The following is a 12376-nucleotide window of genomic DNA, read 5'->3' as shown; positions in this document are numbered from 1 at the left end:
CGAGTTCGTGTTTATGGATGATAACGCCACACCCCATCGCAATGCAGCTGTTGATGTGCTTTTGGAAAGTGAGGACATCGTTCGTATGGATTGGCTTGCCCGTTCCACCGATCTAAATCCCATTGAACACATATGGGATGCTCTGGGGAGACGCCTAGCAACACGTCCATACCCACCGGAAAATGTTTACCAGCTGAAGATGGCGCTGACAGAGGAATGGACAATGTTACCGCAAGAATTTATCAACAACATTGTTCTAAGTATGGACAGGCGGTGCAAAGCTTCCATCGACATTAGGAGTGGCCATATCTCCTACTGAGGGTCACCTCTTCCCTTTGTTCCATCTTTGGCAGTGGTGCATCTGTATCATGGCAGCCAGTGCTATGTTGCCATTTTTGAGTAAAGTCCCTCTGTACCGTTTTGTTTCCGTTGTTGTGTCGGTGTTGTTTCCTTCATCATATGTACCTCACGAGGTTCCTTTGGTATGATTGTCCCATATCCAGGCCACGCCTGTGAGAAGCTACAGATGAAAACCTGACTGGTCCTTAAATTTTGCCCACCAGTATATAAAATTCTTGTCTAGTACATAAAAGTCTTTAATAAGAGCTGTCACATGAAAACATGCAAACAAATGTATTCTTTCAGCAGGACAGAACTAAACCGCACTGAGTTTTGAAAGAACTGTAAGATATTTCCCATATAGGCCTTGATAGTCTTATGCCTTAATTACCACATCACCAGAAACCAGAATATCATACCTTTGGATTTTTTCCTTAGAAGTTCAATTAAGATTCTATGTGCCATACAAAAATTCTGCATGTCAGAGAACTATGAGCCTACATAGCAATAGTTACTGCTGAAATGCTTGAACACCCATAGAGAGAAAGCAATTATTGATTAGACATCCTATGTGTAACCAAGGGTACTTGAACTGTATGGATGGTGTGAATAAAACTTTGTGTTGCTGTGTCATATTAGTAACCCTTTTTTCTGTTAGTTTGAATTTATTCAAACTGTTTACTTCCACAACATCAGATGGAAGTTTGTTTCAATAGTTACTGTCAAAAAAAGGAAATTTTCACACATTTATCCTGTGACCACCCATTTTCAATTTAAATTTATGTCCCCTTACCCCTTATGTATATTTCCTATGCAAGAGTTAGGATACCATTAGAACTTATTTGCTCAATCCATTTAAAACCTTAAACAGTTCATTTGGGTCTCCTTGCAGTAGTTTAGTTTTCAGATGCTGTAATTTGTAGAACTTAATTTTTCATGTTAGGGGTACCTTTTTGTGTCGTTGACTAATCTTGTTATTCTTTTGCACCCATTCCAACAGATAATGGCAGTGGAAAAAGTTTAGCATAGTCTTACATGCATATCTATAAACCATTTGTTCAATTATTCAAATTTCTCAAACTTATTTGCTCAATCCATTTAAGACCTTAAACACTTCATTTGGATCTCCTTGCAGTAGCTTAGTTTCAGATGCTGTAATTTGTAGAACTTAAGTCTTTCTTGGTAGGGATGCCCTCTTGTGTCCTTGACTAATCTTGTTATTCTTCTGCACCCATAAAAAATTAGCATAGTCTTACGTTAACTCATATCTATAAACCAGAGCAGTGGGCCATTAGAAGGAAGTTTCTCTAGATGGTAAAAGAATAGTCAACAGCAAGAAACAAAGGGTGGTTATAAATAATTGTTTGAGTAGATCAGGGTAACAAATAGTCTCTAAGGTTTCTTTCTGATATTCATTAACAACATTTATAAGCATGTAATACGTTTAATTTACAAGTTGAAATGATGGCAAACAACAGTAATCAGGGTTACTTCATAAAAACATAAAATAGATAAATTGTTTATGTGATCTGAAAAATACTACATAGATAAAATATTATGTTGGCAATAACAGTAGTACCAGATTATCTTGTCAGTAGTACAAGGTTTGAATAACAGTAGTACCAGCTTATCTTGTCATCTAGGAAGGGACAGACTTATGGTGTGGACAGACTTACATAATTAATTGACGATTTAATGAAATGAAGACTTAATTTAATGAAGAGAAATGTTTAATGGTAATTGTACAATTTGACATGAGGTTTTCTTGGTAACATTGATGGCTGGGTTGCTAGCACAGCACATGGAGTTTTGTGTATAATGTATGGAAATTTTGCAAGTTGGGGCAGAGAACAGATTATTCCCTTGTGTGTAGTAATGGTTTAATTACATCCAAAATACTATATACAGTTTAAACTACATAAAAAGAATGTATATCTATTGGAAGGGGACACAGGGCATAGAGTGGTATTCATGCACTGCAAGTAGACTCTAGATTTGGAAGTGATGCAGTCTAAAAACCAAGTATCTGTGTGAGGATCTTACTGAGGATTTTAGGGCTTTAATGGGTTCAGCAAAATAATCACTACTTCATGTAAGTCATTGTTAGCTGTGTGAGGGTAACACAGAGGATAATATAATTTCAAGATAAGATAATATAATTTCAAGTACAAACCACAAGAGGCACCTCCGTAGCCAGGTGGGAAGGAGCAGCAGTGCATAGCACACACTTCTTGATTAGACTGGTGTTCGAGCCCATCACCACCAAATACGAAGGATGCGGAAAGGTCAGGGAATGACCACCGCATATCCCGAAGCAATATGGTCTTAGTTGCTAATGCTCCTAAAAAAAAACCAAACCACATGGAGCTTTAAAATGTACCTGCAATGTATAATTAATTCAGATTTTAATGACCTATTAAACTAACACTGCTTGACTGGTTAAATGTGAATTATAGAAAATCATAGTAAATTTTGTTTCGTGCATTTTATTGCTGCTGTATTGATTATTTACCAATACTTGATGGTGACTTTGATAAAAACAAAATTAAAACTGTGTATAATTTTGAAGGAAGTAATCTTGGAAGCTACTAGGCTTTATCTCCCAACTAAGAAATACTGTTCAAGGTTTATACTTAAATGTATGGCAGATGAACTAATGAGACTCATGGTAGAGAAGAAAAATGCATGGGATGCATATAAATTATCAGGTGACATAGAAGCCTATGGTAGATATAAGCTGGTCTATAATCAAGTCACAAAGCAGGTTAGGCAAGCAAAGGCAGGTTATGAGAAATCTTTGGCAAAGGATGCAAAGAAAAACAGCAAAGACCTCTTTACTTATGTAAACTCTAGAAGGAAGGGGATGAATGATTAGTCCAATTGACATTGATGGTTTGATTTTGATGTACCTGCTGTGGTAGCTGACAAACTGAATGAACACTTTGCATATACATTCACACACGAGGAAGTCTGTAGGGAAGTGGAGGCCAGAAGAGCTTATCAAACTCTGGCAGGGAGCTAAATGATTTTGTAATAACTAAGAGAAAGTGGAGAAGAATTTCTTGAAATTGAACAGAAGAAAAGCACCTGGAGTGGATGGGATCTATCCAGTTATATTAAAGGAGGCAGCAAAGGAAGTAAGCAAACCCTTAGCCATAATTATGAGAGCATCCTTGGACTCAGGTAGTAGAGACTCCTTGGACTTGATAGCAGTAACCCCAGAGTAATGTACCAACTGGGTAGTGCTACACTCAGGGTAGTGGAGAATGAAAAAAGACCTGGGGTAATTGTGCAGTCAGATATGAAGTTTTCTAAGCAGTGCAGACAGGCTGCAAGAGTAGCTCAGAGTAGCTCATGGTGTCTTATCAATGATATACAGGAATTATTCTAGCAAGGATAAAGTGGTGAATATCCCCTTGTATAAGGCAATGGTCAGGCCACACCTTAAGTAGTGCATACAGGTCTGGAGGCCTCATTTTAAGAATGATGTAGAGCTGTTGGAACGAGTACAGAGAAGGGCATCAAGATTAGTGAATGGAACAAAGGGTTACTGTTACCAAGAAAGGCTTAAGTTTTGCAAATTGCAGTGTCTGGAGACTAGGCATTTGCATATGCATCTAATTGAGGTGTATAAAGCCTTGAATGGTTTGAGCAAGCTCAGTGCTGATGGGATTCTTCCTCTTGCTCAGATTACTCACCTGAGGGGACATAAATTCAAATTGAGGAAAGACAATTGTAGAATAAATGTGCAGAAATTTTTCTTTAGCCAGCAGGTGGTTGATAGTTGGAACAAACTTCCATCTGTTGTATTGAAGGTTGACAACTTAAATAAATTCAAGGCAGAACTAGAAAAAAGATTTGGAACGAATGGATGGATGAAATAGGAGGTTTTTTTTGGCTGATGCTATATATGCTTGCTTTCTTTCATCATATGCCTCTACTAATGCTACAGGCACCTCCCAGACCCAAATATGACTGTTAGATTGGAAACGCCATTGCCATTATTTACCATTCCATAACTCAGCTTCCCAGTCTTTCAGGAAACAATTATGATTTGCTGTGCACCAAGCAGTTTGATATTGTGCATTGCATACTGTGATTAGTTTTTGTGCTGTAGCCCTTCTATCAAATCCAGTTCTGTGCAGCTTCCTACATATCCTCATACTAATAACAGTTTCTGTGGTCACTCTGAACTCCAAGTTGAAGTTATTTGAAGGCTGGTGGGATCTGCATGCAACTTACCCAAATGTTTTCTAGCTGTAGTTAGCAACCAGAAAATGACCATTTGGTGATTATATCAACCACTGTAGAGTGTTGCAGTTTTGCTACAACTTCATAAACAATGATTGCTAATATAGCATTCTATTGGAAGTTACTATTTTCAATACCTTGTAATGTACTCATTTCTCAATGCCTTCCAACTTACTCATCTTCTGTAATTTGTTATTCTTCTAGTAAAAACTTGTGACTAGGTTTTTGCTAGAAGTAAGAATGCCTGTTCCTGAATGGCAAGTGCAGTTAATTTTTCCCAAATCCAAGAGATGTCTGGATATTTTTGGCAATATAGTACATGTATTCATGATGATTTGCTGTGGATAATCAAAAGCATTAGGAAACTGAATTACTATTATTTTTTATTTTTAGAAAGATTACATTCTACTTCAAAATACAGTAGGCTGATGACTAATGCAAATTATGCCCCACCTAGTAAAAGACTGGTATTGTTTGCCAATGTTTACAGGCAGACTATAGCTCGGGTTTGTATTTTGATATATATTTTTTAATAATTAACATGATTTTTACGAATTTTGATTATTTTAGTCACATGAGAATTTTGTATAAACTATTTATGTTGTAATGCTTCAATCTGACTTAATAGAGATTGGCTACATTTCGGAGTTCTTGTGAACTCCTCATTAGACATATCAGTGTGAAAATCTCAAAGCAATTACTTTACAAAACCATCTCAATTAACTCATCAGTAAGTATTGCATATCAAAATGTAAGAAACTGAACTTATCTGATGCTGGTTATAATATGTTATAATTATTTTTTAATATTAAAAATGAATGTTAAAAGTCTTCAGAAGAGATGCTTTCTTTGCCCTCCTCTCAACACTTTACATAAAATTGCAAGACAGGCAATTGGCAATTGGAGGAAATATAATTAAAGGTGGAGTAAAAGAAAAACAGCACATTACATGTTATGCACATAAAGGGAAGCTAGAAATCCTGGGTCTGTTATATTGCTAAATAGATATTTCTGTGTAAAGGAATGCTGAACAACAGAAATTAATACAAAAGGGAAGGGAAGAATGGTAAAATAAATTTCAATTGCTGTCCACTGTACAAATACTTACCTAAACCACTGTGAGGAAAAACACTTCTAGAAACTGATAATGAAGGAATAGAGGGAGTTCCACATTATTTTTTTATGCCTATACTACATCATGTGTGCTAAGTAAACCAATGGAAGATCATAAAAGTTTCATTCTTGGTAGCTAGGCTAAAGGATAAAAAGAGGAAAATTTTGGGAAGTTATTGTAACATGACTTTATTGGTCAATATACTAAGAGGAGAAATAGTGAATACAGATTACTCTCATTAGTCAAACCTCAAGGAATAAAATTAATAGTATATAGGAGCATCAAGAAAAAATGCAAAAGTTTTAAATATTTTTATTTGATTATTAATGTATTGATGATGGCATATCAGGTGTAATGTGTAAGTTTGCAGATGATACAACAGTTGACAGGGTGGTTAACGACAGTAATCAGGGTGAGCTGCTGCAATAAGATCTAGGAAAATTCGGTCAGTGAAGTTTAACATTGACAAATGCTATTTACCGCATATGGGTAGCAGTAATGCCAGAGTAACTTAGCAACTGTGTGATACTACATCCAGGGTTGTGGAAAATGAAGAAGACCTAGGGGTAATTGTGCAGTCAGGTATGAAATTCTTTGAGCAGTGCAGAATGCTGCCAGCAGAGTTTTATCATGGTATACAGAAAGTGTTTCCTAGTGAGGATAAGGAAATTATTACCTCCTTGTACAAGGCCATGGTTAGGCCACATTTGTGCACAATACTCAAGATGTGGCCATGATTAGGCCACATCTTGAGTATTGTGCACAGGTCTGTAGGCCTTACTTTAGGAAGAATGTAGGATGTCTGTCTGCTGGAACAGGTGCAGAGAAGTGCAACCAGATTGATAAATGGAGAAAAAGAGTACTCCCACTTAGAAAAGCTTCAGTTCTGTAAATTGCAGCATCTCCAGACTAGGCACCTGTGAGGAGATCTTATTGAGGTGTCTAAGGCCTTGAGTGGTCAGGTATGAAATTATTTGAGCAGTGCAGATGTTAGCGTTAGTATTAGCAAGGGCACATGATGCAAGAATGCAAGCTTATATAGTATCAATCAGCCGGAAAAAAAACAAAAACCTTCTCATTTCACCCATCTACTTGCTCCAAATGTTTGTCCAGTGCCGCTTTGAATCTGTTTAAGCTATCAACTTCCACAATGACAGATGGAAGTTTGTTCCAGCAATCAACCACCCGCTGGCTAAAGGCAAACTTCCGCACATCAATCCTATAACTGTCTTTCCTCAATTTGAATTTATGCCCTCTCAGGCGATTATTCTGAGCAAGAGGAAGAATTCCATCAGCAATGGAGCAACCCTTTGTTCCATTCACTAATCTTGTTGCCCTTCTCTCTACTCGTTCCAACAGCTCTACATCCTTCTTAAAATGAGGCCTCCGGGCCTGTATACAGTACTCAAGGTGTGGCCTGACCATTGCCTTATACAAGGGGATAATCGCCTCCTTGTCCCTTCTAGAAATATTCCTGTATATCATTGACAAGACATCATGAGTTACTCTTGCAGACCGTCTACACTACTTTGAAAACTTCATATCTGCCTGCACAATTACCCAGGTCCTTTTCACTCTCTGCTACTGTCAGTGTAGTACCACACACTTGATACATTACTCTGGGGTTACTGCTTCCCATATGCAGTACTTTACATTTGTCAATGTTAAACTTCACTTGTCACCTCTCAGCTCATCTGCTCAACTTTTCTAGATCCTGTTGCAAGAGCATACTATCATCAGTGTCATTAACAACCTTTCCGGCCTTTGTATCGTCTGCAAACTTGGACATTAAGCCTGATATACCATCATCAATATCATTAATGAATGCAGAAAACAACAATGGACCCAACACTGAACCCCGGGGGGACTCCACTGATAAGATTAGTCCATGAAGAGCAGTGTCCATTGATTACCACTCTGTCTTCTCTCGCTCAACCATCCCTTTATCCATAACAGCAATTTGCCTCCAATGCCACACTGCTCCAATTTGTGCAGCAGTCTTCCATGTGCAACAGTATCAAAAGCCTTTCGCAGATCCAAATTAGCATTAGCATTAGTAGAGGCATATGATGCAAGAAAGCAAGCTTATGCAGCATCAGCAAAAAAAAAAAAAAAAAAAAAAAAACTTCCACATCACCCCTAAGTTCATTTGAAATACCTGTCCAGCTGAGCCTTAAATTTATTTAGGCTATCAACTTCCACAACAAGGGATGGAAGTCTGTTCCATCAACCAACTACCCGCTGGCTAAAGGCAAATTTCCGCATATCTGTCCTACATCTGTCTTTCCTCAATTTGAATTTATGTCCTCTCAGGTGATTATTCTGAGCAAGAGGCAGAATCCCATCACCATTGAGCATCCTCAAACCATTCAAGGCTTTATACACCTCTATCAGATCACCTTGCCAGTGCCTAGTCTCCAGACACTGTAATTTGCAAAACTTAAGCCTTTCTTTGTAATAGCAACCCTTTGTTCCATTCACTAATCTTGTTCCCTTCTCTGTACACGTTCCAGCAGCTCTATATCCTTCTTAAAATGAGGCCTCCAGACCTGTATACAGTACTCTAGGTGTGGCCTGACCATTGCCTTATACAAGGGAATAATCACCTCCTTATCCCTGCTAGAAAAATTCCTGTATATCATTGACAAGACACCATGAGCTACTCTTGCAGCCCATCTGCCCTGCTCAGAGAACTTCATATCTGCCTGCACAATTACCCACGGGTCCTTTTCATTCTCTACCACTGTCAGTGTAGTACCACAGAGTTGGTATGCTGCTCTGTGGTTGCTGTTTCCCATATGTAATATTTTATATTTGTCAATGTTAAACTTCATTTGCCATCTCTCAGCCCATCTGCTCAACCTTTCCAGATCCTGTTGCAGCAGCATTGCGTCAGTAGTGTCCTTAACAACCCTTCCAACCTTTGTATCGTTTGCAAACTTGGAAATTAAGCTTGATATACCATCATCAATATTATTTATAAATACAGAAAACAATAATGGACCCAACACTGAACCCTGAGGGACTCCACTAATAACATTAGTCCACGATGAGCAGTGTCCATTGATTACCACTCTCTGCCTTCTCCCCCACAACCACCCCTTTATCCATAGCAGCAATTTGCCTGCATTGCCATACTGCTCCAATTTGTGCAGCAGTCTTCCATGTGCAACAGTATCAAAAGCCTTTCTAAGATCCAAGTATATAATATCAAAGTTATTCCCTGCATCCAGCTCTTTTGTGACTGCATTATAGTATCCAATCAAATTGGCCAGGCAAGACTTCCCCTTAACAAAACCATGCTGTGTCCAAGCTATAACTGAATTCTTGTCTAGATGATCCTGCACTGCTTCTTTAACCAGTGCCTCCATTAATTTTCCTGGAACAGAAGTTAAACTCACAGGTCTATAATTACTTGTGTCAGCCTTTGATCCTCCTTTGTGAGTTGGGGTCACATTTGCACATCTCTAGTCTGTTGGAACCCCCCCCCCCGAGTCCAAGGAAGCTCTCATAATTATGTCTAAGGGTTTGCTTACTTCCTTTGCTGCCTCCTTTAATATAACTGGATAGATCCCATCCACCCCAGGTGCCTTTCTTGTGTTTATCTTCAACAATTTCTCCTCCACTTTACTCTCAGTTATTACAAGCTTATCTAGCTTAATGCCAGAATGAATACACCTCTGGCATTCTCCTCGCTGAATGACTCCTCATGTGTGAATGTCGATGCAAAATATTCATTTAGTTTGTTAGCTACCTGAGCAGGATCATCAACAGTTGGACCAATCTGATTCATCACATTCCTTCTAGAGTTTACATAAGTAAAGAACTCCTTGCTGTTTTTCTTTGCATCCCTTGCCAAAGATTTCTCATAATCTGCCTTCGCCTGCCTAACCTCCTTTGTAACTTGGTTACAGATCAACTTATATCTATCATATGCTTCTGTGTCACATGTTAATTTATATGTATCCCATGCATTTTCCTTCTCTGCCATATGTCTCATTAGTTCATCTGACATCCATTTAGGCCTGAACCTTGAACAATATTTCTTAGTTGGTATGTAAAGCCTAGTAGCTTCCAAGATAAGTTCTTTGAATGCTTCCCATTTTGAATTTGCTGTTGGTAACATCATCAGTTGGTCCCACTGTATAGAATTTAAATACTATCTCAGACCATCTTGTCACCTTTACGAAAGCAATAGCCCTTTCCTTTATCCCTGATGGTAGTTACCTCTTTGAGTAAATCGCACTTCAGCGCACTGTGATCACTGCCACCTAGTGGTTCCTCTATCTGCAGATTCTTAATGCATAAAGAATCACTACTGATAATCAAATCAAGAGTATTACTCCCTCTTGTTGCCTCCAGAACATGCTGATGTAGAAAACAATCATCCAATAAATCCACAAAAGCCTTGCTACTGTGTGAGTGACCAACCCACAAATTCCAGTCAATATCTGGGAAATTAAAATCCCCCACTATAAGACTCTCTGATTTACTGGCCCACTCTATTTCCCTGTACAGTTTCTTATTATACTCATCAGAGTCATTAGCTCACTCCTAATCTCAATTTTGATCTCCCAATGCTTATGTCACACCAAACTGACTCGACACTGCACTGTCCAGCGATGTCGACTGGCTTCACTTCCTTGGATTTTATGTGTTTCTTAACTAATAGTGTAATCCCTTCCTATCTTGTCTATCCTTCCTGCACACACATTGTACTCCCCAAATTCCAGTTCTGCATTCTTTATATCTGTGTGACACCATGTCTCTGATATCCCAACAATATCTGCCTTTGATGTACTGAGCAATACCTCAAATTCATCAAATTTATTTACCAAACTCCTAGCATTGGCGTATATGCAAGTATGCATGCACCTGTTCTTATTGTTAGCTACCCTAACACAACCCATGTGTTTACTTGCACCACAATGACTCCCAGCAGTCTCTGAAATACTCTGCATCTTGTTTTCCAGGCTTCTGCTCATTCCAGTAGATGTAGTGCAAGAATCATTTTCACCTATGCCAGTGGCTACTGTTCATCTATTAGTCCTTGTATCATCCCAAGCTATAAGTTTTCCGACCCACCTAACACTGCCTCTAAATATATGATATCAAAGTTATTCTTTGCATCCAGTTCCTTTGTGACTACATCATAGTATCCAATCAAATTGGTTAGAAAAGACTTCCCCTTAACAAACCCATTCTGTGTCCGAGCTATAACTGAAGTCTTGTCTAGATGATTCTGCAATGTTTCTTTAACCAGTGCCTCCATTAATTTCTTTGGAACAAAGAACGATCAATTTCATTGATCCTCCTTTGTGGATTGGGGTCACATTTGCACATCTCCAGTCCATGGGTACCTCCCCCGAATCCAAGGAAGCTCTCATAATTACGGCTAAGGGTTTGCTTACTTCCTTCGCTGCCTCCTTTATTATAACTGGATAGATTCCATCCACCCCAGGTGCCTTTCTTATAACTTCAACAATTTCTCCTCCACTTTACTCTCAGTTATTACAAGATTATCTAGCTTGCAGCCAGTGTTTAATACACCTCTTGCATTCCCCTCCCTGAATAACTCCTCATGTGTGAAATTTCTAAAGTTTCACTTCCTTCTAAAGTTTACATAAGTAAAGAACTCTTTGCTGTTTTTCTTTGCATCTTTTGATAAAGATTTCTCGTAATCTGCCTTTGCTTGCCTGACCTCCTCTGTGATTTGGTTACAGACCAGTTTATATCTATCATAAACTTCTGTGTCACCTGTTAATTTATATATATCCCATGCATTTTTTTTCTCTGCCACATGTCTAATTAGTTCATCTGACATCCATTTAGGCATAAATCTTGAACAGTATTTCTTAGTTGGTATGAAAGGCCTAATAGCTTCCAAGATTGATTCTTCGAATGCTTCCCATTTTGAATTTACTGTTGGTAACATCATCAGTTGGGCCCACCGTATAGAATTTAAATACTGTCTCAGACTACCACAGTCTCCTCTACAAAAGAAAAAACTCTTCCCTTTACCCTTGATGATAGTTACCTCTTTGAGCAAATCCCAGTTCAGCACACTGTGATCACTGCCACCTAGTGATTCCTATATCTGCAGATTCTTAAAGCATGACGAATCACTACTGATAATCAGACAACAGTATTACTCCCTCTAGTTGCCTCCCAAACATGCTGCTGTCGAAAACAATCATCCAATTAATCCACAAACGCCTTGCTAGTGTGTGAGTGACCAACCCACAAATTCCAGTCAATCTCTGGGAAATTTAAATCCCCCATTATAAGACACTGTGATTTACTTGCCCACTCTATTTCTGTGCACAATTTCTCATTATACTTATCAGATTCATTAGGCCTATAATACAAACCTACTCTCATTTTTCCTTTCCCAGTGCTTAACACCAAACAGACTCAACATTGCATTGTCCACCAACATAAATTGAATGCACTTCCTTAGATTTTGTTTCTTAACTAACAGCCTAACCCTTCCTCCCTCCCTGTCCTGTCTATCCTTTCTGTACACATTGTACTCCCCAAATTCCAATTCTGCACTGCTTATGTTGGTTGTTTGTTTTGTTTGTAGTTTTGTGGTGCAAAAGCTGCTTCGGCTATATTGCACCACTGCTTATGTCTGTGTGACACCATGTCTCTGATATACCAACAGTATCT

At 38.5% G+C, this 12376-nt stretch overlaps 1 protein-coding gene across 1 annotated transcript in view; it reads left to right on the top strand.

Moving 5' to 3' along the window:
• Nucleotides 1-12376, top strand: part of LOC150089132 (TBCC domain-containing protein 1-like) — a 219297-nt gene that overhangs the window by 89831 nt on the left and 117090 nt on the right. The window contains exon 9 of the mRNA XM_090390345.1: nucleotides 4984-5096. Coding sequence (XP_090246471.1) covers nucleotides 4984-5096 — 113 coding nt within the window. The remainder of the gene's footprint in view (nucleotides 1-4983; nucleotides 5097-12376) is intronic.

Source organism: Mastigoproctus giganteus, chromosome 2, assembly GCF_048544385.1.
Source record: "Mastigoproctus giganteus isolate SK-2022 chromosome 2, ASM4854438v1, whole genome shotgun sequence".
Classification (NCBI taxonomy): Eukaryota; Metazoa; Arthropoda; class Arachnida; order Uropygi; family Thelyphonidae; genus Mastigoproctus; species Mastigoproctus giganteus.
Note: the sequence above shows the minus strand (reverse complement) of the source record. Positions and strands in the feature narration are given on the sequence as shown.